We start from the raw sequence: 19,956 nt of genomic DNA, 5'->3' as shown, positions 1-19,956 counted from the left end.
AAATCTTACCCCTTTTCCCCCTGCTTTTCCTTAAGAAAGACTGCATTTAAATTATGGAGAACACACTGATCTTTCACATTGCTGCGTACCCTAGCTACATTCTGTCCCTAACATTCAGAGACCTCCTCAGGAGCAGTGTTTCATAACACTATTTAAAATGTATTAAGTAGCTGCCAGTTACAAACTGACTATTTGTTTTTTAGAAAACCACATGAATTTGCTATTTCTAGAAAAATAATGTACTCAGTAGGTCACGGAGGGAGAAAAAAACGAAACAACAATCTATGCTACGTGAAACAATCCTGAGAAACAAAGGCATGCACAGTCTGAGGTGCCCCCAAAGTCAAGCACGTGTGTGAAGTCACCTTACCCACTGGGATCAGTGTTCACTTGGTCACAGAAATTCTGAATAGCTGACCAATCCTGTTCTGACATGCTTGGGTCTGTGGCTTTATCTGTCAAGGAAATAAAAAATAAAATTAAAGTATAATAAAGAGAAACAAACACCTCTCCACACCACTAGCCCCCCAAATATGACAACAGCCAAGGACTGTGACATCACCTCTAGGGGATCAGACCCAGGGAGCAGACAGCTGAAAGGGACAGGGGCCTGTACTCATCATCACTGTCAGGCACAGTGTCTGGCCCATGATACGGCCTCAGCGACTGTTTGCTGACTGAATGAACAGCTCAACTGGTTAACACGCTACTGTCCTGAAAGGGGCTCCACTCCCAGTGCAGGGGATGGCCTGTGTGCACCTTCTTCATGCCCGTGTCAGGACTCCCCCACTTTGGCCCTGCAATGAGGACGGGCTTGGGCCAACATCTGGGCGTGGGCCAGAACCTGTAAGCTTCTTAGCCATGTGACAGGAAGACTAGAACATACAATGAAGCCCTGAGCGGCTCCCACCATATCCTCAAAGTAACAGGCCTAAATCTGAGCCTCCTTTTTCTGAAATCTCCTGACCATCCTAAGTAAGAAGCTTCTCCACATGTCAGCGGCTTATCCAGTCTGACAAGAGGACCTCCTTGTCTTCACTCCTCAAAATGCTATTTCTCTCTGCTACCATACACATGGCCAAGGAACCCAGATCTAGTCACGCTAGGGTCTCCCCCATTGGAACATTCATATTCGGATGAAATATGAGGACACGGAGCATGAAGAGCACGAGGGCACAGCCAGGAGCAGGAGATACCTGGAGAAAGAGGGATTGTCAGAAGGCCTAATGTTGAGACCATGCTCCACGGAAGGGAGGGGCAATCCTTGACTTCCTGGAATAAGGGGTTGTGTGTATCCTTCCTGGTGCTTGACGGTAGCAGCTTCCTCCTCTCCTCCCACTGCTGCTGCCAGAATCCGCAGCCAGCAACCCAACAAGGATGCCCATTCCACACGCCCCGCCCGCAGACTGAACCAGGCCACATTCTCACAAAGGAGTTGCTGAGACTGTCTTCATCCTGCCCTTTCATAACATTTCCCTTACTCCCCACTGTCCAGCCTGTCCTGGCCTACCTGGCTCTCCAGTGAAATATCTTACTGGTCCTGACAGAGAAGCTCTTTCAAGCTCTGCAAATAAGTAATTCTTATGGTCACATCTCTGACACTATTCCTCTTGCCTGAACGTCCACTTCTCTCCTCTCAAAATCCTATCCATTCTTCAAGGCCACTCTGAATTTCCGTCTCCTCCCAAAACCCTCCTCCCACTGCTCCAGCCCCTACTAATTCTCCTCCCTTCTGATCACTTAAGACTACACAGTCATCCAGAGTTTAACTTTTCCAGACAGCAGTCACATTTATGTCACGCAGAAGTCATGTGCCCCACAGCTCAACAATGAGATTCAGAGGACAGGTACTCAATCCCCCATCTTCCCACCCACCAACTCCATCCTAAGTGAAAAAAGACAACAAAGGAGAGCAAAGGAATTAGATGATCAATTCCCATATGCCCCTCACCTTTTTCCTCCTCAAAGCTCTTTCCCTATGTTCCATCTCTCAAAATGCCGTTCACCTTTCGAGTCCCAATTCAAATGCCACTTCATAAAGACTTTCTTAATCTTTCTATCTCCCACCCCCACAAAACAGAAGCCATCCCTTTCTTCTCAGAAGGCCCACATCTTATCTGCTCTTTCAGGATGGGGATCTCCAGCTCCATCCCTTACTAGTTACATGTCCTTGGGCTCTCTGAGCCTCAGTTTCCTCAACTATAAAATAAGGAAAATAGTACCCTCCTCATGGGATAGCCATGAGATTTTTAAAAGACAGTGTCTAAAGTACTCAGTATAGCAGCAACCATTAAGTAATCAATAAAAGATAGCTAATCTTATAATAGTCTCTGTCTATACTTTAGTATGTACACATGACTTAATTACACTTAAACTTCAAAAGTTTATTCAAAATGAAGGCAGAGGGACTTCCCTGGTGGTCCAGTGGGTAAGACTCCATGCTCCCAATGCAGGGGGCCCGGGTTCAATCCCTGGTGGGGGGACTAGATCCTGCATGCATGCCACAACTAAGAAGTCTGCATGCCGCAACTAAAGATCCCACATGCCGCAATGAAGATCCCGCATGCCGCAACTAAGACACAGCAGAGCCTAAATAAATAAATATTTTAAAAAAAAAGTTGGTAGCAACATATTCAGTAAATGTTAAAAAAAAAAAACGAAGGCAGGGGCTTCCCTGGTGGCGCACTGGTTGAGAGTCCGCCTGCTGATGCAGGGGACACGGGTTCGTGCCCCGGTCCAGGAGGATCCCACATGCCGCGGAGCGGCTGGGCCCGTGAGCCATGGCCGCTGAGCCTGCGCATCCGGAGCCTGTGCTCCGCAACTGGAGAGGCCACAACAGTGAGAGGCCCGCGTACCGAAAAAAAAAAAAAAAAAAAAACGAAGGCAGAAGCCATATGTTTCCGTGCTTAGTACAATGCCATACCCATAGGCACAAAATAATTACTCATGAAATAAACTTAAGGCAGTGATTTCCAGAGAGTCTGATTAAGGAGATCTGACTCATCTAAGATAATTCTTTACCCTTTAAACTTCATTAAGTTTCACTTCACTACAAGGTCAAGCTTGACACCTAAAAGGCATTCAGACCTCAACACTTGACTCTACGCCCTAGTGGCAGAGAAGAGCAGGCAGGACCCCAATTCACCATGCAGAATCCAGCTCTCTCCCTCCTCCCCTACTGCCAGGTCACCAGTTTTTCCAAAGAAAGGAAGGAAAAAACCTCTATAAGGTTAAATAATGTTCTAAACCCTTAACCAAGGCAAAGCAGCAAAAAGATCTATAAAGTGTAAGTTATTTTATTTGCTATATCTTATATGACAAGGATTCCCTCAAGGTTTTTCATAGCTCCCAAATAATAGCAATAATAGTAATAGCTGCCCTCCCACCCCGCTTTGTTTTTGCTGTGGGTCAGACATGATGCTGAGTGTTTTCCAAGCATCCTTTCCTGTAAACCTCAGAACAACTGAAGTTGGTACTATTACCTCACCACTGAAGAAACCTGCCCAGCCACAAAGCTAGAAAATGGCAAAAATTCAATCCCAGGTCTGCCTGATTCCAGGGCCCAAATGTTTCTCAGGGTTAAGTCTTCAGTTCCTTGGCAAAGGCAGGGCCTCTTTTGGGAACTAGCTTCCTTGACTTTCTTACCACTAAGTTATCAGCTCCCTAAGGCAGGAAGAAGGTCTGTCTCATTCACCTTCCCATCTCCAGCACCCAGAATAGTCATCAGCATGGACATCTACTAATGAATGAATGATTCATCTTTTACTATGCAGAGTCTGGCCAGTTGGCTGCACATATTGCTGACACCAGGAGATGGCTATTCCAGTTCTGAACTAACTGGATCTCTGAACACCTAATTCCATCCTGCCAAGCTATTTCAGTGGCTTTGAGCAGCTCTAGAGAAAATGACCCCCAGAGGACCAGTAGCTCTGTCTGATCAGCCCAGAGCAACCCTCCACGTCTGTTTGACTCCAATTTACCCCAAGGAGTGGCTAGGAGCCAGACAGGGCCTGGCCAGGTAAAAACTCAAAAAAACCTCTACTCTGGGACTTCCCTGGTGGCACAGTGATTAAGACTCCACGCTCCCAATGCAGGGGGCCTAGGTTCCATCCCTGGTCAGGGAACTAGATCCCACATGTATGCCGCAGCTAAGAAGTCCGCATGCTGCAACAAAGTTCCCGCATGCTACAATGAAGACCCCGCGTGATGCAACTAAGGAGCCTGCGAGCTGCAGCTAAGACCCAGCGCAATCAAATAAAATTAATTAATTAATTTAAAAAAAAAAAAAACCCCTGGGCTTCCCTGGTGGCGCAGTGGTTGAGAGTCTGCCTGCCGATGCAGGGGACACGGGTTCGTGCCCCGGTCTGGGAAGATCCCACATGCCGCGGAGCGGCTAGGCCCGTGAGCCATGACTGCTGAGCCTGCGCGTCCGGAGCCTGTGCTCCACAACGGGAGAGGCCACAACAGTGAGAGGCCCGTGTACTGCAAAAAAACCACAAAAAAACACTCTACTTTGCTTCACCTATCACTGCCCCATCAAGAACGGCTATCACTGGCTTCCCTGGTGGTGCAGTGGTTAAGAATCCGCCTGCCAATGCAGGAGACACAGGCTTGAGCCCTGGTCCAGGAAGATCCCACATGCCGCGGAGCAACTAAGCCCATGCACCACAACTACTGAAGCCCGCACACCCTAGAGCCCGTGCGCTGCAACAAGAGAAGCCACCGCAATGAGAAGCCTGCGCACCGCAACGAAGAGTAGCCCCCGTTCGCTGCAACTGAGAAAGCCCACATGCTGCAACGAAGATCCAATGCAGCCATAAATAAATAAATTAATTAAATAAAATAAAAGCATTTATCTCATCACAAATGCCTTTATCATTAAAAAGAATGGCTATCCTGGGCACCAAGGTGGTTTATTTAGCTGGCACTCGGGCAGGACAAATATAGGACTACTGCCATATATTTGCTTAATAAAAGCAATGTTTGTATGCATTTCAAGTCTGCTACAGCAGGGGTCCCCAACCTCCGGGTGGACCTTACTGGGTCTCAGCCTGTAAGGAACTGGGCCACACAGCAGGGGGTGAGCAGTGGGCTAGAGAGCAAAGCCTCATCTGCCGCTCCCCCATCGCTGGCATTACCTGCTGAAGCATCCACCCACCCCCAGCCCCCCTTTACTCCCCCGTCCGTGGAAAAACCGTCTTCCACGAAACCAGTCCCTGGTGCCAAAAAGGTTGGGGACCGCTGTGCTACAGGGTGAGAGGTATTAAGAAAACAGCTGAGGGGGACTTCCCTGGTGGTCCAGTGGTTAAGACTCTGCACTTCCACCGCAGGGAAGATCCTGCATGCCATGCAGTTCAGCACGGTGCACTCACCCACCAAAAAAATTTCTTTAAAAAGAAAGATTGAAAAAAAAAAGAGAAGAAGAAGAAGGAAAGAAAACAGCTGAGCCCTCCACCTGTGAATGAAATGATTCATCTTTTTTTGGCCATGCTGTGGGTTTGTGGGATCTTAGTTCCCCGACCAGGGATCGAACCCTGGCCACAGCAATGAGAGCACTGAGTCCCAACCCCGGGACCATCAGGGAATCCCCTGAAATGGTTCATCTAACAGTGACTAATTCAAAAGTCAAATCATCTCACGTCAGCTGCCACCCAACCACCAGGGTCATGACCCTGGCGCTAGAGCAGCCTGTGCTAGTAAAGGGAGCCCTGAGGCTGTGGGGAGCACTCACTTTGAGAACACTTAGAACTCAGCCCCGTAGCAGTGCTCACTGCATGGGGGAATCCTACATGGGGTACACATCGACCCCTATATCCAGCAATCATTCAATTAAGCACACGCTGAAAGCCCAAGCAAGACCCGCCACAGGAATGATCTACACTTGGGCTCCAAGATAACCCTTGAGAAGCTGGGAGAGTATAAATAGAGCCACTCCCATCCCCAAAGGAGGCATGAAAGCGAGGCTAGGGGACAGGACTTTTCACCTGGGAGTAGGTCCGAGTGGAAGAAGAGAGAGATTTACTGAGCAGCCTGCCTTACCTTTACTTAAGCTACTGCCTCCTTGGCAGCACTACCAGAGCTAGAGACCAGGAGGCCCCAGGGCTGCTGTTAATAGCACAAGACTCTCAGCAACCCGAAGTGTCCACTAACAAGGAACTGGTTAAACAGAGCATAGCACCCCAAGGAATGGGGCACACGAGGCGTTTCATTAACAAGAAGGAGGCAGCTCTAAATGCAGTCATTGGAACAATGCCCAAAATAAACTAAGTGGGGTAAGAAAAGCTGCAAAATGCCCAGAAGCTGCTACTTTTGTTTCTTTTTTTCATTCTTGAGACGTTTATTAAAATAATACATTCAGGGGAAAAAAATCAATACAATTGTATACATCATTACTGAAAACTGTATACCATCATACAAGAAAGGATTTTATTTTGGGAAATCGATTCCTAATTTATGGCAAGTTTTACTTTCAGAAATAAAACCACAAAACAACACAATCTAATTCAATCTTAAAGGCTGGCATGCTGAGCAAGGAATGTTCTTATTCTTTGTAGGAGCTCCTTCTTTACACCGTCAGGTACCAGGGCTCTGCCTTTCGGTGTGACTTCAGCTACCAAGTCATCAACAGTAACGTGTTCTAGTCCTTTTTCTTTTCTTCTTCTTTTTTTTTTTTTCTTTTTGCAGTACGCAGGCCTCTCACCGTTGTGGCCTCCCCCGCTCATGGGCCCAGCCGCTCTGTGGCATGTGGGATCCTCCCAGACCGGGGCACGAACCCGTGTCCCCTGCATCGGCAGGCGGACTCTCAACCACTGCGCCACCAGGGAAGCCCTAGTCCTTTTTCTTTAATTACCTCTTTACAGTGTGCCTTCAACTGATCCTTCCAGGCACATTCAATTAATTTGGCTCTCAGCAACTCTTTGAGGCGTTCTCTTTCTCCAGTTTCTATCAACTTTTGGTTAATGGCTGCTCTCATCTGCGCATCTTTGTTCATCTTGCTAACCACACTCTTCAGCTGCCTGGACCTAGACCCTCAGTAGTTTGCGCACCAAAGCACACAGAAAGCTAGCACACCTGCTACTTGTATTTTTAAAGCATGAACTTCTGCTGAAACAGCTTCCTAGGTCTGACGTTTTTCTTTTCTTTTTTGGTAACACAACATGAGTTACTCTCTGCCACTCCCAACTAAGAAGACTAATGATAATAATAGCCAACACTGTGTGCCAGGCAGTATCCTGAGCGCTTCACATGTACTAACTCCTCTTAAGCCCCGAGACGGACATGGTATTACATTCCGATCTTAGAGGCACAGCTGCCTTGCCTGCTGAGGTAAGACCTGCCAGTGAGCTGAGCTCGGCAGTCCCCAGACCCCCCCAGAGTGACTTCCTTCTCCATCCAGTCCAGACTCACGGTGCTTTCCTTCAACGACACTCCTGTCCTTGCCCCACCACCAGCTCTTCTACCCCTTGTCCTCCCACGTACCACCTCCACTGCGCCCCAGCCCCCCAGAAGTCTGGTTTACACAGTCCACTTTCTCTGCCCTATGGAGGGGCGGGGGCGGGGAGGTGCAAGTCCCACAGCCACGAAGATTACAAGATACATTTCTGCAGTCCACTCCACACTGCAGAGCCCAGACTCAGAGGATCTCAGGCGGGCAGGGGAGAGGTGAGTCTGCCCTCTCTGCCAGGGCACATCTGGTAACGTCTGGAGGCATTTTTGGTTGTCGAGACTGGGGAGTGGGTGTGTGCTGTTGGTACAGGTTCTAGCCCTACCTGAACAACTGGAAGATCTCACAACTCTGGGACCACACTGGCTGGCCTAAAACAGCTGGAGCTTCAGGACCCCCTCCTTGAGCAGCCACGGTTCCCTTCTTCTCCCCAACCTGTGTCGGCCGCTAGCTGGCCTCTAACTCGGCCCACTTGATTTTGCAACTCCACTGCCTCCTAGTCAACCACCTTCTGTCCCCACCATTTAGCACTAAGGTATTTCAGTAACCTTTTAGTCGCCAAATTCGAAGTTCCCCCTCCTCCTTCCTCCTCCTACTCTCTCTCTCAGCAGCAAAACCACCTACCAACTACATCCACCTGCAGCTCCCCACCGTCCAAGCTTCCCCCTCCACGCCCAGCCTGTAGCCTCCGCCTTCTGTCTCCAGGCTGCTTTCCCCACCTGCTTCATCCATGTTGAGATTCTCCATGCTCCATCTGCAAACCTCTACTCTTCCTAACGGGCACAGCCTCCCTGAACAAGCTCACTGCCAATGAACTGAAGGTCCCAAGTTGACCTCCAGCTCTTACCCTCTCTGGAGCCAACCAACTGCCCAGAGAGGTTCTCTTTGTGCCACAAGCACCTCAAACTCCACAAGTCAACAAGTGAGATATCTGTAACCAACCAGTTACCTGAGCCTGAAACCTGGGATCCATCCTAAACGCCTCCTGGTCTCTGGCCTCTATTCTAATGCATCGAACCTGCTGATTGTACTAGCTAATTATTTCTACTCTCCATCCCAATACCTTTGTCCTATTTCACCCCCGACACACTACCAGAAGAGCTTTTCATCTACTCTCTCTGCCTGAACTCCCCAATCCCTATCCAATTCGGCTCTTCTCATGGCTGCAGGTGATGCTTTTAACAAGTGTACTTGATCAGAGTCCCAGGCTGAAAACGCCAACATCCTCTCCCCTACTGCATCAGGGATAAACTGAACTCCTTGCTGCAACATACAAGACCCTTGAAGATCTCACCCCAATTAGCAGTGCAGCCTCTTTATGCTTTGCACTCCTGCAGTAATGACCTCCTTCTTCCCAGAATGCTCCACACCCTCCTGTTCCCCCAGCTTTTGCACATGCAGTTTCCTGCATCTGAAACGCTGTCGCCTCCATTGTCCACTCAAATGCTATGTCCCCGAGACAATGCCCAGGTAAACAAACCCAACTCCCACCACCGCACTTTAAACCCGGCTCCCTCCCAATCTTCAGTTAATGTAACAAAGTGCTGTTATTGTCGGCTTGTACCACCCACTTAAAAATGTCTTTGTGAGCAAGGACCCTGTGTTACGCATCTCAGTACTCCCAGCACCCAGCAGAGCCCAATACAAGGAGCATATGCTTTATTCTCTTGGAATTTCGAGTCCCCACCGGTAACGTAGGAACAAAAACGACTCTTAACGACTGCCGTGAGTCTTCCAGGAGACAATACACATAAGAAACCCGGCCACAACCAACATGCACAAGAGGTGTAAAGGGCTTGTTTTGACATTAAAGTCGGCAGCCAGAGACAGCTCCTTCCCAGAGGATGGGTATGTTGCACAACTGAGGAAGTCGAAAGGTCCCCATCTGTAAAACGAGGTTAAAAACAGAAGCTGTCTCTTGGGGTCGTAATGAGGATTAACAGTGGCTGAAATGCTTTTCAGCACAGTGCTTGGCATAAAAGCAAAGCTCAATAAACCTTAGCCATTATGTTGTTAACAGTGTTTATGCACCGCGACTGGGGGAGGTTGGGAGGAGGAGGGGGAGCAGGGCGCCCAGCCTCGGGTTCGCAGCCCTGGCGGATTCCTGGGACTCCTCTCGGGGCCTCCCCGCGGCGATCCTCCCACCCGCGCCGGGCCCAGCCCGCCTCCCCGGGCGCCGGCCTCCCCGCGGCCACCTGTCCGGCCGCCGGTCTCAGAAGAAAGGCCCAGGGAGGCGGGAAGCCAGGCCTCACGTGGGGCGCTGGGCCCGCGCCGAGGGGCGGCCCTGGCTACTCACTGAGCCACAGCTCCAGCGCCGCCGCCGGCCCCGGGGGCCCCTCGGCCGACTCGGCCCCCGCCGCGGCCCCGGCCCCCGCCGCCACCGCCGTCGCCGTCGCCGCCATAGGCCCAGCCCCGCAGCCGAGGCCGCGGCCGCCCCTGCCCTTCAGCCGCCGGCGTCTGGAGTGTTCCTGGGCTGCCGACGCGGCAGGCGAGGGTCGGCACGTGATGGGACGGGGCCTGTGGCGCCTCGCCCACACACCAGGCCCCGCCTCCGCGCAGGCCCCGGCCCGGGGGTGCCGCCTCCCCGACAGCCCTCCTCCACGCGCGGGTCGGGCTCGCGGACTGGTCTTGCAGACCCGCAGCCAGGTCAAAGTTGGTCAAGCCGACCTCGCAAGGCCTGCCAGATGAACTAGAGGACGCCCCGTTAAATTTGAGTCTCAGGTAACGAATTCTTCTAGCATTTTTATTCCGGACGGTCTTTATGGACCATCACCTCCTTCCATACTTTGCTTTATTTTCTCCGTAACACATTACACCATGAGCGTACTAGATATTTACTTACTGTGTCAAAGGGTAATTGCCCCCCCAAAAAAGTCATGGTTCTCATGAATTGTAAAATGAACGCGTGTTAAATATTTTAACTCTAATTAAACGAGAGAACTAAGCGGATGTCATAATCCGTTCAAAAGGGAAGTCAGAAAAAGGGCAAGTTTATACAGAATAAACGAATGTTGGAACAGATGTGCAGGTGGACACAAAACTAGCTCAGAATTAATTTGCATTTTTAAATTTTTATTATTATTATTATTTTGGCCACGCCATGGGGCTTGCGGGATTTTAGTTCCCCGACCAGGGAAGCACGGAGTCCTAACCACTGGACCGCCAGAGAATTCCCCAATTTGCCTGTTTACAGGCAAGAATTATTTGCGTTGCTCTCAGTTATCTACAGCTAAGAGTGTAAGACATCTCTGAGGCAGTGAAAGGAAGGATAGGAACTGGAAAGGTGTGCTCTCCAGACAACGTGTAATTTTCCTTGGAAGCACACATTCTCTATACTCAATTACCTGCTTCACCCCACTAATATAAGCAGGAATTTTGTACACTTTTATGTCCCCAATACCTAGGGTAGTGCCTGGCACACCAGTGCCAATACATATTTGTTGAATGGCCAGATGAACAGTGGAAGCAGTAAGAGGTAGCTACAGGATTTTAGGTCCCATCCCTACCCCAAATAAACACACGGTCTAAGTTTAAATGTACATTTGCTGTGCTATTTCAGCTGCAAAATAAGTCCAGACACACATCTCCATCTGACAGATTGCTGCCTTCTATTTGGAAGTTATCCGACTGAACTCCTCCCTGTGTGCCAGGTTCTTTTACAGTTGTTACCTGTCTTAGTAAACTTGGGCTGCTATAAAAAATACCACAGACTGGTTGGCCTAAACAACAGACATTTCTCACTGGAGGCTGGGAAGTCCAAGATCAAGGTGCTGCTGATGGGTTCCTGGTGACAACCTGCTTCCAGGTTTGCAGAGGGCTTTCTTGCTGTGTGTTCACAGGGTGGAGAGAGAGAGATCTCTGATATCTTCCTCTTATCGGGGGACTAATCCCATCCTGAGGGCCCCACCCTCAGCACCACATCTAAACCTAATTACCTGCCACAGCCCTACCTCAAATACCATCACATGGAGATAAGCGCTTCAGAGTGTGAATTTGAATTTTAAGGGGACACATTCAGTCTGTAACATTATTCATGTTTGGGAAATTTTGTATGAAATCAGTGAAAACTAAGCATTGTTTACAGCAGCCCTTCTGTGTTATCTGATTTTGGTTCCTTGGGAATTATTTTACCTCTCTGTAAACTGTAAATAACTGAAAGCAATGGAAAATTATTCTTGTCTATAGTCATGCAAATGATTCTGTCCCAGGAAGACACACACAAAAAAAACAACAAAAACCAGCAACAGAAATTGGGTAAATAACCAGACATTGGACTTTGTTTTTTTAGTTTTTGAATTTTATTTTATTTTTTATTTATTTTTTTTCAGTACATGGGCTTCTCACTGCTGTGGCCTCTCCCATTGCGGAGCACAGGCTCCTGACGTGCAGGCTCAGCGGTCATGGCTCACGGGCCCAGCCACTCTGCGGCATGTGGGATCTTCCCGGACCGGGGTACGAACCCGTGTCCCCTGCATCGGCAGGTGGACTCTCAACCACTGCGCCACCAGGGAAGCCCTGAATTTTGTTTTTTTATACAGCAGGTTCTTATTAGTTATCCATTTAATACATATTACTGTAGATATGTCAATCCCAATCTCCCAATTCATCACACCACCAACACCTCCCCTCCCCGCCACTTTCCCCCCTTGGTGTCCATACGTTTGTTCTCTGCATCTGTCAGACATTGGACATTTTTATGGCAGGGACACAGTGGGACTAAACCCTGTTAAAAGATCAAGAGGTCATACATTTCCCATCCTTGGGGCAAGGGAAACACTGCACATGCGCATAAAAGCTCCTTGGGGGTCAAAAGGAGGGGCACCACCCCATAATATGTGATGCTAAGGCCATCCCATAGGCCCCTGGGCTGGAATCCATCTTGGAAAAAAGTTGCACACATACGTTGGGGAGGGTCCTAGGGCATCAGGTGTGGAAAAAGAAACCAGGTGATTGGCCAAAGGTAAACAAAGACCTGGAAGAACTGCTCTATATAAATGACCTAACCGCCTCTTTACTGCATGCCTCCTCATTCGGGAGGACGCCCACACCCTTTCTCTCTGGGGGCATCTCTGCCTTGCTTCTGTCTTAACAAACTTTCTCTGTGTGCCCTCCCATTTGTGCTATGTCTCTAATAATAAACTTTGTACCTGTTTTTACAGCTCTTGCCTCTGTGAGAAATGCATTTTTCACTGGGGACAAGAGCTAGGGGGTGTGGTGGCTGGGATTCCTGGTTTTTATCCAGGCTACCCAGGTTCAATTCCTGGGCAGGGAGTTAAGACCTCGCTTCACGCCACCACTCACTACTGCCTCTCCGAAATCAAGACAAGAGGAGTTCTCTAGATAGAGAAGGCTGCCCCCTCCTTGGCTAGGCTGTCCTACTGCAATCAGGGTTGGGGAAGGGGTGGTAGGGGGCAGAGGGGAGGGCACTCGGGCCTGGGCTGGGACCCCAACATTTTGCCCAGATATGAAGGCTAAGTTGGAGATCCCCAGGCCGTGATAATGAGTTTAATGAGTACCAAGCCAAGCTTCTACAGCCTTCTATATTTTAAAAAATGCATATCCTGGGGCTTCCCTGGTGGCACAGTGGTTGAGAGTCCGCCTGCCGATGCAGGGGACACGGGTTCGAACCCTGGTCCGGGAAGATCCCACATGCCACAGATCAACTAAGCCCGTGTGCCACAACTACTGAGCCTGCGCTCTAGAGCCCACGAGCCACATCTACTGAGCCCATGTGCCACAATTACTGAAGCCCACGCGCCTAGAGCCCGTGCTCCACAAGAGAAGCCAGCCACTGCAATGAGAAGCCTGTGTACTGCAACGAAGAGTAGCCCCTGTTCGCCACAAGTAGAGAAAGCCCGCACAGCAATGAAGACCCAATGCAGCCAAAAAATAAATAAATTAATTAATTAAAAAGATCTGAAGGCTGAGAGAGAGCTGACCAGGCAAAAGGGCAGAAGAGCATATGGACAGGGCCTCCCTGGTGGTGCAGTGGTTGAGAGTCCGCCTGCCGATGCAGGGGACGCGGGTTCGTGCCCCGGTCCGGGAGGATCCCGCATGCCGCAGAGACGCTGGGCCCGTGAGCCATGGCCGCTGAGCCTGCGCGTCCGGAGCCTGTGGTCCGCAACAGGAAAGGCCACAACAGTGAGAGGCCCGCGTACCGCAAAAAAAAAAAAAAAAAAGAGCATATGGACAAGAGTATTCCAGACAGAACAGGGGCACAAAGGAAGGCTTACATGGTGGGAGACAAGAGAAGGGGGCGCGTGTGGCAGGAATGAGTGAAGTGAAGCCGGAAAGGTAGATGGGGTTGGGGGGGGCGGTCAGGCTGTGAGGATGAAACATGGTTTTATCGTGTTTCCCTCTTTCATGTCTCATTTTCCTACCAGGGCTCCCCGCTCCTGGGCCAGCCCTGCTCAAATCTCTCTTCAGCAAAGCTGCCGGAATGATCTTTAAAAAAAACACAAATCTGATCTTGTCACTTCCCTACTTAAAGCAGTTCAGTGGCTCCTCACCTTCCACTTCGTGAAGACCCAACTCATGTCTTCGCTAATGGACCCCCACTTTATCCAGGAACCCAGGGAAGAGCTGGCCCCGCCCCCAGCTCTGGGTCTGACTGATCTATGGGGACTCCCCTGCCCACTTCCCCAAAGGGACAGGTTGAAGAATGGGGAAGTCACGAAGGGGAGGGTGCTGGAGAAAAGTTTCCTTGCTTTCGGGGAGAGAGACGCAGAAAACCACGCTCTCTCTGACAACATGAAGTGCAGAGAGGCCCGAGCACTTTAGGCAGACAATTGTGAGCCGAGAGAAGCAACCCAAGGCTGTTGCCAATGCTGGGGCCAATAGAACAAAGATATGGAAAGACCCTAAGTCCTCACTGAGGTCACTGAACGCTTAATTAACCAACCCCAGAGCCTGCCATACCCCCGAACTTTCTGCTTTGCGGGATACTACATCTTCCTTTTCAAGCTGGCTTGAATCTGGATGTTTTGCTATTTGCATCAGATGGCACCTTGATACCCTTAACCTGGCAAAGGGCTGTTTGGATTTCCCTCTGCCTGGTTTCTCAGCTACTTCTCCCACTCCCTCAACTCCTACCCTTGGCTCCACCCAACTTGGTGAAATTCTCTTTCATCCTTTTGTTTGGAATACCTTCCAACCCCCATTTATCTGGAAACTCCTACTCATCCCTCAGAACCCAGTTCAAAGGTCACTTCATCTGTAAAGTCCTCTGACATCTATGAACATGAACGCATGAACTACCCTCTCCGGGTTCTGCCCTCACCCAGGAAGTCCTCATTTTCTAAGTATTTATTATCCTGGTCCATGGGAAGGTAGGGAATTTCATCATAAGACAAACGTATTTAATCAATTAGACAATTTCTAATCTAGGTCCCACTAAACACCCCTCTATATTGAAGTATTCCACCTATCTCAGTCTTCAAAGTCTTTGTCAAAGGTCAGTCTCTCACAGATAGCTGGATTTGGTGCAATTTACAGGCAATAGATCAGATAGCTAACTACAACTGCAAATCTTGCAAAAGAGATGTGATTCCCCAGAGTCAATGAAAGTGAAACTGGGAAACTGTTGGAATCTGGCAGAGTTAGATCAGCTGATAATTGCCACTTCTGAAGAAACTGATCTGACTGATGAAGGCCTCAAACATTTTTTTCATCATGAGAGCTTACCTGACTCCCTACTATGTGTCAGACAATGTGTCAGGTGCTATGGTTACGACCAAGAATAAGAAAAACTTATTGCCTGTCTCAATCTTATCTTTAGAGTAAGACAGACAATAAACATGTACAAATACACTATATAATTTCATATAGTAATGAGCATTATGAGGAAAAAAATAAGCTAGGATAAAGGCAATATGAATGAGATTCCAAAGTTGCCTACAGAAAAATAGTAATTTTCTGGCAAAGGTATACTCTATAAACTCCATGGAAAGAGAATACGCTCAGGGGGAGGAACGGCCCTCTCCATCACTAGAGTGGTCTCCTGCAGCCATGATTGCTTACATGACTCTGTCCCACTGGCCACAGTTGATTGGACCAGGGGTAGACAGCTGACCCAAGCTAGGCCAATCAGATTCTCTCCTGGGATTTTGGACATGGAATACTAGTTATTGAATTGGCAGTGTAGCAGAGGGGAGATGATTCAGCTTTAGGGCTGGGGCAGTTGTTCAACAGCTGCAGAGATAAGAGAAAGCCAGCCTGCAGAAGAAAGATGAGAGTAGCAGACACCCAGACAGAGACGAAGGTTAGAAACTGCAGTTTCAGAGGGATAAAGGTGAGTGTGTTGGGTCCTAATAGGTTTTTGGGTACAGATTCCAGTCTCTTGTAAAGTCCAGCTGGAAGTCCTGCCCTTGGGATCTGTGGGTCCTAAATCTTCCAGTAAATTACTTTCATGGTTTAAGTTAGTCTGAGTGTGTTTCTATGTGTTGCAACCAAGATCAGCATCTCTAAGGATGAAAATACTGGTGATGAGGATGACTGCAATTGATAACATTTGTTGAGTGCCGGGCACTGTTTTAAGAACTTTACATATGTCATCTATTTTGATTCTTACAATTTGCTGAGACAGATACAACTGTTACCCCCATTTTAACAAATGAGGAAACTGAGCTACAGAAGTCACACAGTAAGTGGCAGAACCAGTTTTTGAGTCTAGACAGTTGGCCTCTATGGCCTTCACTTCACTATAGTCTGAAAAAACACTGGGGGACGGACTTGAGGTTATTTAAACTGTGAAGTCCTTTTACACATTCCTTCTGATCCTGAGCAAAACCCCAGAGCAGAGGATACATGCTGCTTCTCAGACAACTCACTCCAACCGAGGAAGTGGCCACAACTTTATCGACTCAGCAATTTGATCACTCATTTTGTTAAAACAGTCAGATTCCCTAACCAAGATCTAGAGTTTCTTGTAAGCATATTTGATGTCTTAGAATCGAAGGCTCTGATGTCACTCAGAGTGACAAGAGTTGAGGTTGGACTCTGGGTTGTCGTAAGCCTCATGCTAAAACCTCAGAAGAGTTGATCAACTTTTCTGAGCCTCAGTCTCCCTATCTAAAACATAGAAACAACAACCATAATAATAATGCCTATCTCATGGGGTTGTGAAGATTTAAAGAGATGATGAACTAAACTGTTTACCAGCATAATTTTTTTTTAATATTTATTTACTTATTTTGGTTGTACCGGGTCTTAGTTGCAGCATGCAGACTCCCAGTTGCGGCACGCATGCAGTATCTAGTTCCCCGACCTGGGGTCGAACCCAGGCCCCCTGCATTGGGAGCATGGAGTCTTAGCCACTGAACCACCAGGGAAGTCCCCTACCAGCATAATTTGAAACCCAGAAGTGGTTGAGGCTCATGTGAACGCAAAATAAATTGCAAGCATTATTATTCTGTGTCCCCTTTGGCGGAACACCTGTTGTTTCTGCCATTGCCCCTTCTTCTGGAAAAACCACCCTACTTCTCCTTGGGAACTTTTCCTCCATTGGATATATTCCTGGCTGAGGAATGGTAACATGACCTCAGTTAGCCCAACCACTCTCTTCTTAGAATCTGAATCTTTAGCTGAATCATCCAAAACTGAAAGGGAAAAAATACAGAGAAACCATAACAAAAAATAGTTAAGAGTTCATGTATTCCCACTGAAGAACACAGACAAGACTGGCCATGAGCTCCTGCTGCCTGCATGCTCAGAGCTTCCCTGGTTCCTGTCTTTTCCAAGACCTGGTTCTTTGGCTTTCCCATAGAGTCTATGACTTTTTCACAAATTTAAACTCCCATAAACTTAAAGTCTCCAATAAACCTAAGTTAGGCAGAGCTGGTTTCCATTGCTTGCCATCAAAGAACTTTATCTGATGTACTTTTCAAGCAAGGATTAGGTCTCTGTGAAACTCAGCAAATTCTTTAATCCCCTTTCCCTATTCCCCTAGAAAAGGACAGTGTATTAGCAATTTCTTACTGGGTAACAAATTATCCCAGAGCTAAGTGGCTTTAAACAATAAATATTTATTATCTCATAACTGTATGTCTGAAATTCAGGAGCAACTTTGCTTAGTGGTTCTGGCTCAGGATCTTTCAAGAAGGCTGCAGTCAGCACTATTTACAATAGTCAGGACATGGAACCAACCTAAATGTCCATCAACAGAGGAATGGCTAAAGAAGATGTGGTACATATATACAATGGAATATTACTCAGCCATAAAACGGAACGAAATTGTGCCATTTGCAGAGACGAGGATGTTCCTAGAGACTTTCATACAGAGTGAAGTAAGTCAGAAAGAGAAAAACAAATATCGTATATTAACACGTATGTGGAATCTAGAAAAATGGTACAGATGAACTTATTTGCAAAGCAGAAACAGAGACATAGAGAACAAACGTATAGATACTAAGGGGGATGAGGGGGTGAGATGGATTGGGAGATTGGGATTGACACATACACACTACTATGTATAAACCAGATAACTAACGAAAACCTGCTGTATAGTACAGGGAACTCTATACTCAATGCTCTGTGGTGACCTAAATGGGAAGGAAATCCAAGGAAGAGGGGAATATATGTATACGTGTGGCTGATTCACTTTGCTGTACAGCAGAAACAAACACAACATTGTAAAGCAACTACACTCCAATTAAAAAAAAAAAAAAAAGAACGCTGCAGTCAAATGTCAGCCAGCATTGCAGTCATCTGAAGGCTTGACTGGGGCTGGAAGACTGACTCCCGAGATGGTCCATTCATACGGCTGTTGTCCAAAGGCCTCTGATCCTTGTCTCTCTGACTGTCTTCACAGTGTGGAAGCTGGCTTCCCACAGAGTAACGGATCCAAGAGAACAACATGGAAGCCATGACACACCACACAGAAGTCAGCCCTATTCAGTGTGAATGCCAGGAGGCAGCGATGACTGGGGGCTACAAAGGGGAAGCCCAGTAGCTGTGTAGGGGTCTTTGTAGCCGGCCACCATCCTCCTTCCACTTCAGCTATTCCTATTCACCCCAAGAAGAACATCTCATTTCAGAAACCCACAGACAGTGATTTACAAATGATGGGTGGAAGAAGGAGGCAAATATGAAGAAAAAGATGCAGAGCAGGCAGGGTAGAGGTCTCCAATCCAAGGACCGGGGGAGAACTGGAAAAGAGGAAGAGACAAACTTTAGGGAAGGGAGATACAGGCTGCCCCAAGCCCAAGGACAAAGAGTAGTATAAAACGTTAAGTGTTCCCCCTGGGCAGATTTGTGGGTTCTTCCCTTATAAGCCCCAAAGAAAGTCTAACAAGCCACTTCAGCCCAGCTTGTCAGTCATTGCTCCAGACTCAAACTGGGGGCTTCCCTGGTGGCACGGTTGTTGAGAATCCACCTGCCAATGCAGGGGACACGGGTTCCAGCCCTGGTCCGGGAAGATCCCACATGCCATGGAACTAAGCCCGCATGCCACAACTACTGAGTCCACGTGCCACAACTACTGAAGCCCGTGTGCCTAGAGCCCATGCTCCACAACAAGAGAAGCCACCGCCATGAGAAGCTCACGCACCACAACGAAGAGCGGGCCCCCGCTCACCGCAACTAGAGAAAGCCTGTGCGCAGCAACCAAGACCCAACACAGCCAAAAATAAATAAATTAAAAAACAAAGTCAAACTGGGCCCGAGAACTGGGACCCAGGGATCCAGGCTGCTGCCAAGCTGTTATGCATGGGCTGAGTTGTGTTCCCCTCAAAACTCACATGTGAAGCCCTAACCTCTCTGTACCTGAGAATGTGACAAAATTTGCAGACAGGGCCTTTAAAGAAGTGATTAAGTTCAAACTGGGCCGTGAGGGTGGGCCTTAACCCAATCTCACTGGTGTCCTCTTAAGAGGGCCTTTGGACAAACAGAGGTACCGAGGGCACACACAGAGGGAAGGCCTTGTGAGGAGAGAGCAAAAAGGCAGCCGTCTGCAAACCAAGGAGCGAGGCCTCAGGAGAAACGAAACCTGCCAACACCCTGATCTTGGACTGCTGGCCTCCACAACTGTGAGAAAATCATTTTCTGTTATTTAAGCCACCATTCTGTGATATTTTTTCATAGCAGCCCGAGCAGACTAAAACATGAGCTGCGACTGCTCAGTGAGCCAGCTCCTAACCTCTGCTGTGTACTGTGGTGTCAGAACCATAAGTGAGGCCTTCCTTTCCAGCGTCAGGTAGGTGAGGGGGGCTCGGTGACCCTGGCCAACTGATAAGGATGGGCCTGGCGTGGAGCCATAAATGCACCTGTGCACCCAGAGGTTGTGTGTCCATTCTTGGTTCCTTCCACAAGCTTCCGATGGGCCCCAGGCCTCCTGCTCCTCCCCTCTGAGGGCGGGTCCCACAAGAACAGTTCCTGTGGCCACCTCTGCTGTCCTGCACACCTTCTCTCTAGCTGGAAAGCACCTTCTGTATTCGTTCCCGCACTTCCTTTGGTCCCAAGGACAACATCATCTCAGCTACAGGAGGTCCTTGCTAAGAACAAAAAGAGAAAACATT

The 19,956-nt window shown here is 48.5% G+C and overlaps 2 protein-coding genes across 4 annotated transcripts in view; both read right to left on the bottom strand.

Moving 5' to 3' along the window:
* Positions 1–9,874, bottom strand: part of GGA2 (golgi associated, gamma adaptin ear containing, ARF binding protein 2) — a 30,769-nt gene extending 20,895 nt beyond the window's left edge. For 2 of the 3 annotated variants that reach the window (XM_019921848.3, XM_073792210.1), the window contains exons 1-2: positions 9,741–9,874; positions 371–455 (exon numbers count right to left, since the gene is read on the bottom strand). In XM_019921848.3, the coding sequence (XP_019777407.1) occupies positions 371–455; positions 9,741–9,846 (191 nt within the window). In that variant the 5' untranslated portion in view covers positions 9,847–9,874. Of the gene's footprint in view, positions 1–370; positions 456–9,639; positions 9,658–9,740 lie in introns of those variants that run through there. The other variant, XM_019921851.3, reaches the window with a different exon arrangement.
* A 621-nt stretch (positions 9,875–10,495) lies between these two features.
* The window catches only part of EARS2 (glutamyl-tRNA synthetase 2, mitochondrial), a 28,135-nt gene continuing 18,674 nt past the window's right edge, over positions 10,496–19,956 (bottom strand). Inside the window, exon 9 of the mRNA XM_019921854.3 lies at positions 10,496–19,932. Coding sequence (XP_019777413.1) covers positions 19,849–19,932 — 84 coding nt within the window. The 3' untranslated portion in view covers positions 10,496–19,848. The remainder of the gene's footprint in view (positions 19,933–19,956) is intronic.

Source organism: Tursiops truncatus, chromosome 15 (genome assembly GCF_011762595.2).
Source record: "Tursiops truncatus isolate mTurTru1 chromosome 15, mTurTru1.mat.Y, whole genome shotgun sequence".
Taxonomy (NCBI): Eukaryota; Metazoa; Chordata; class Mammalia; order Artiodactyla; family Delphinidae; genus Tursiops; species Tursiops truncatus.
Note: the sequence above shows the minus strand (reverse complement) of the source record. Positions and strands in the feature narration are given on the sequence as shown.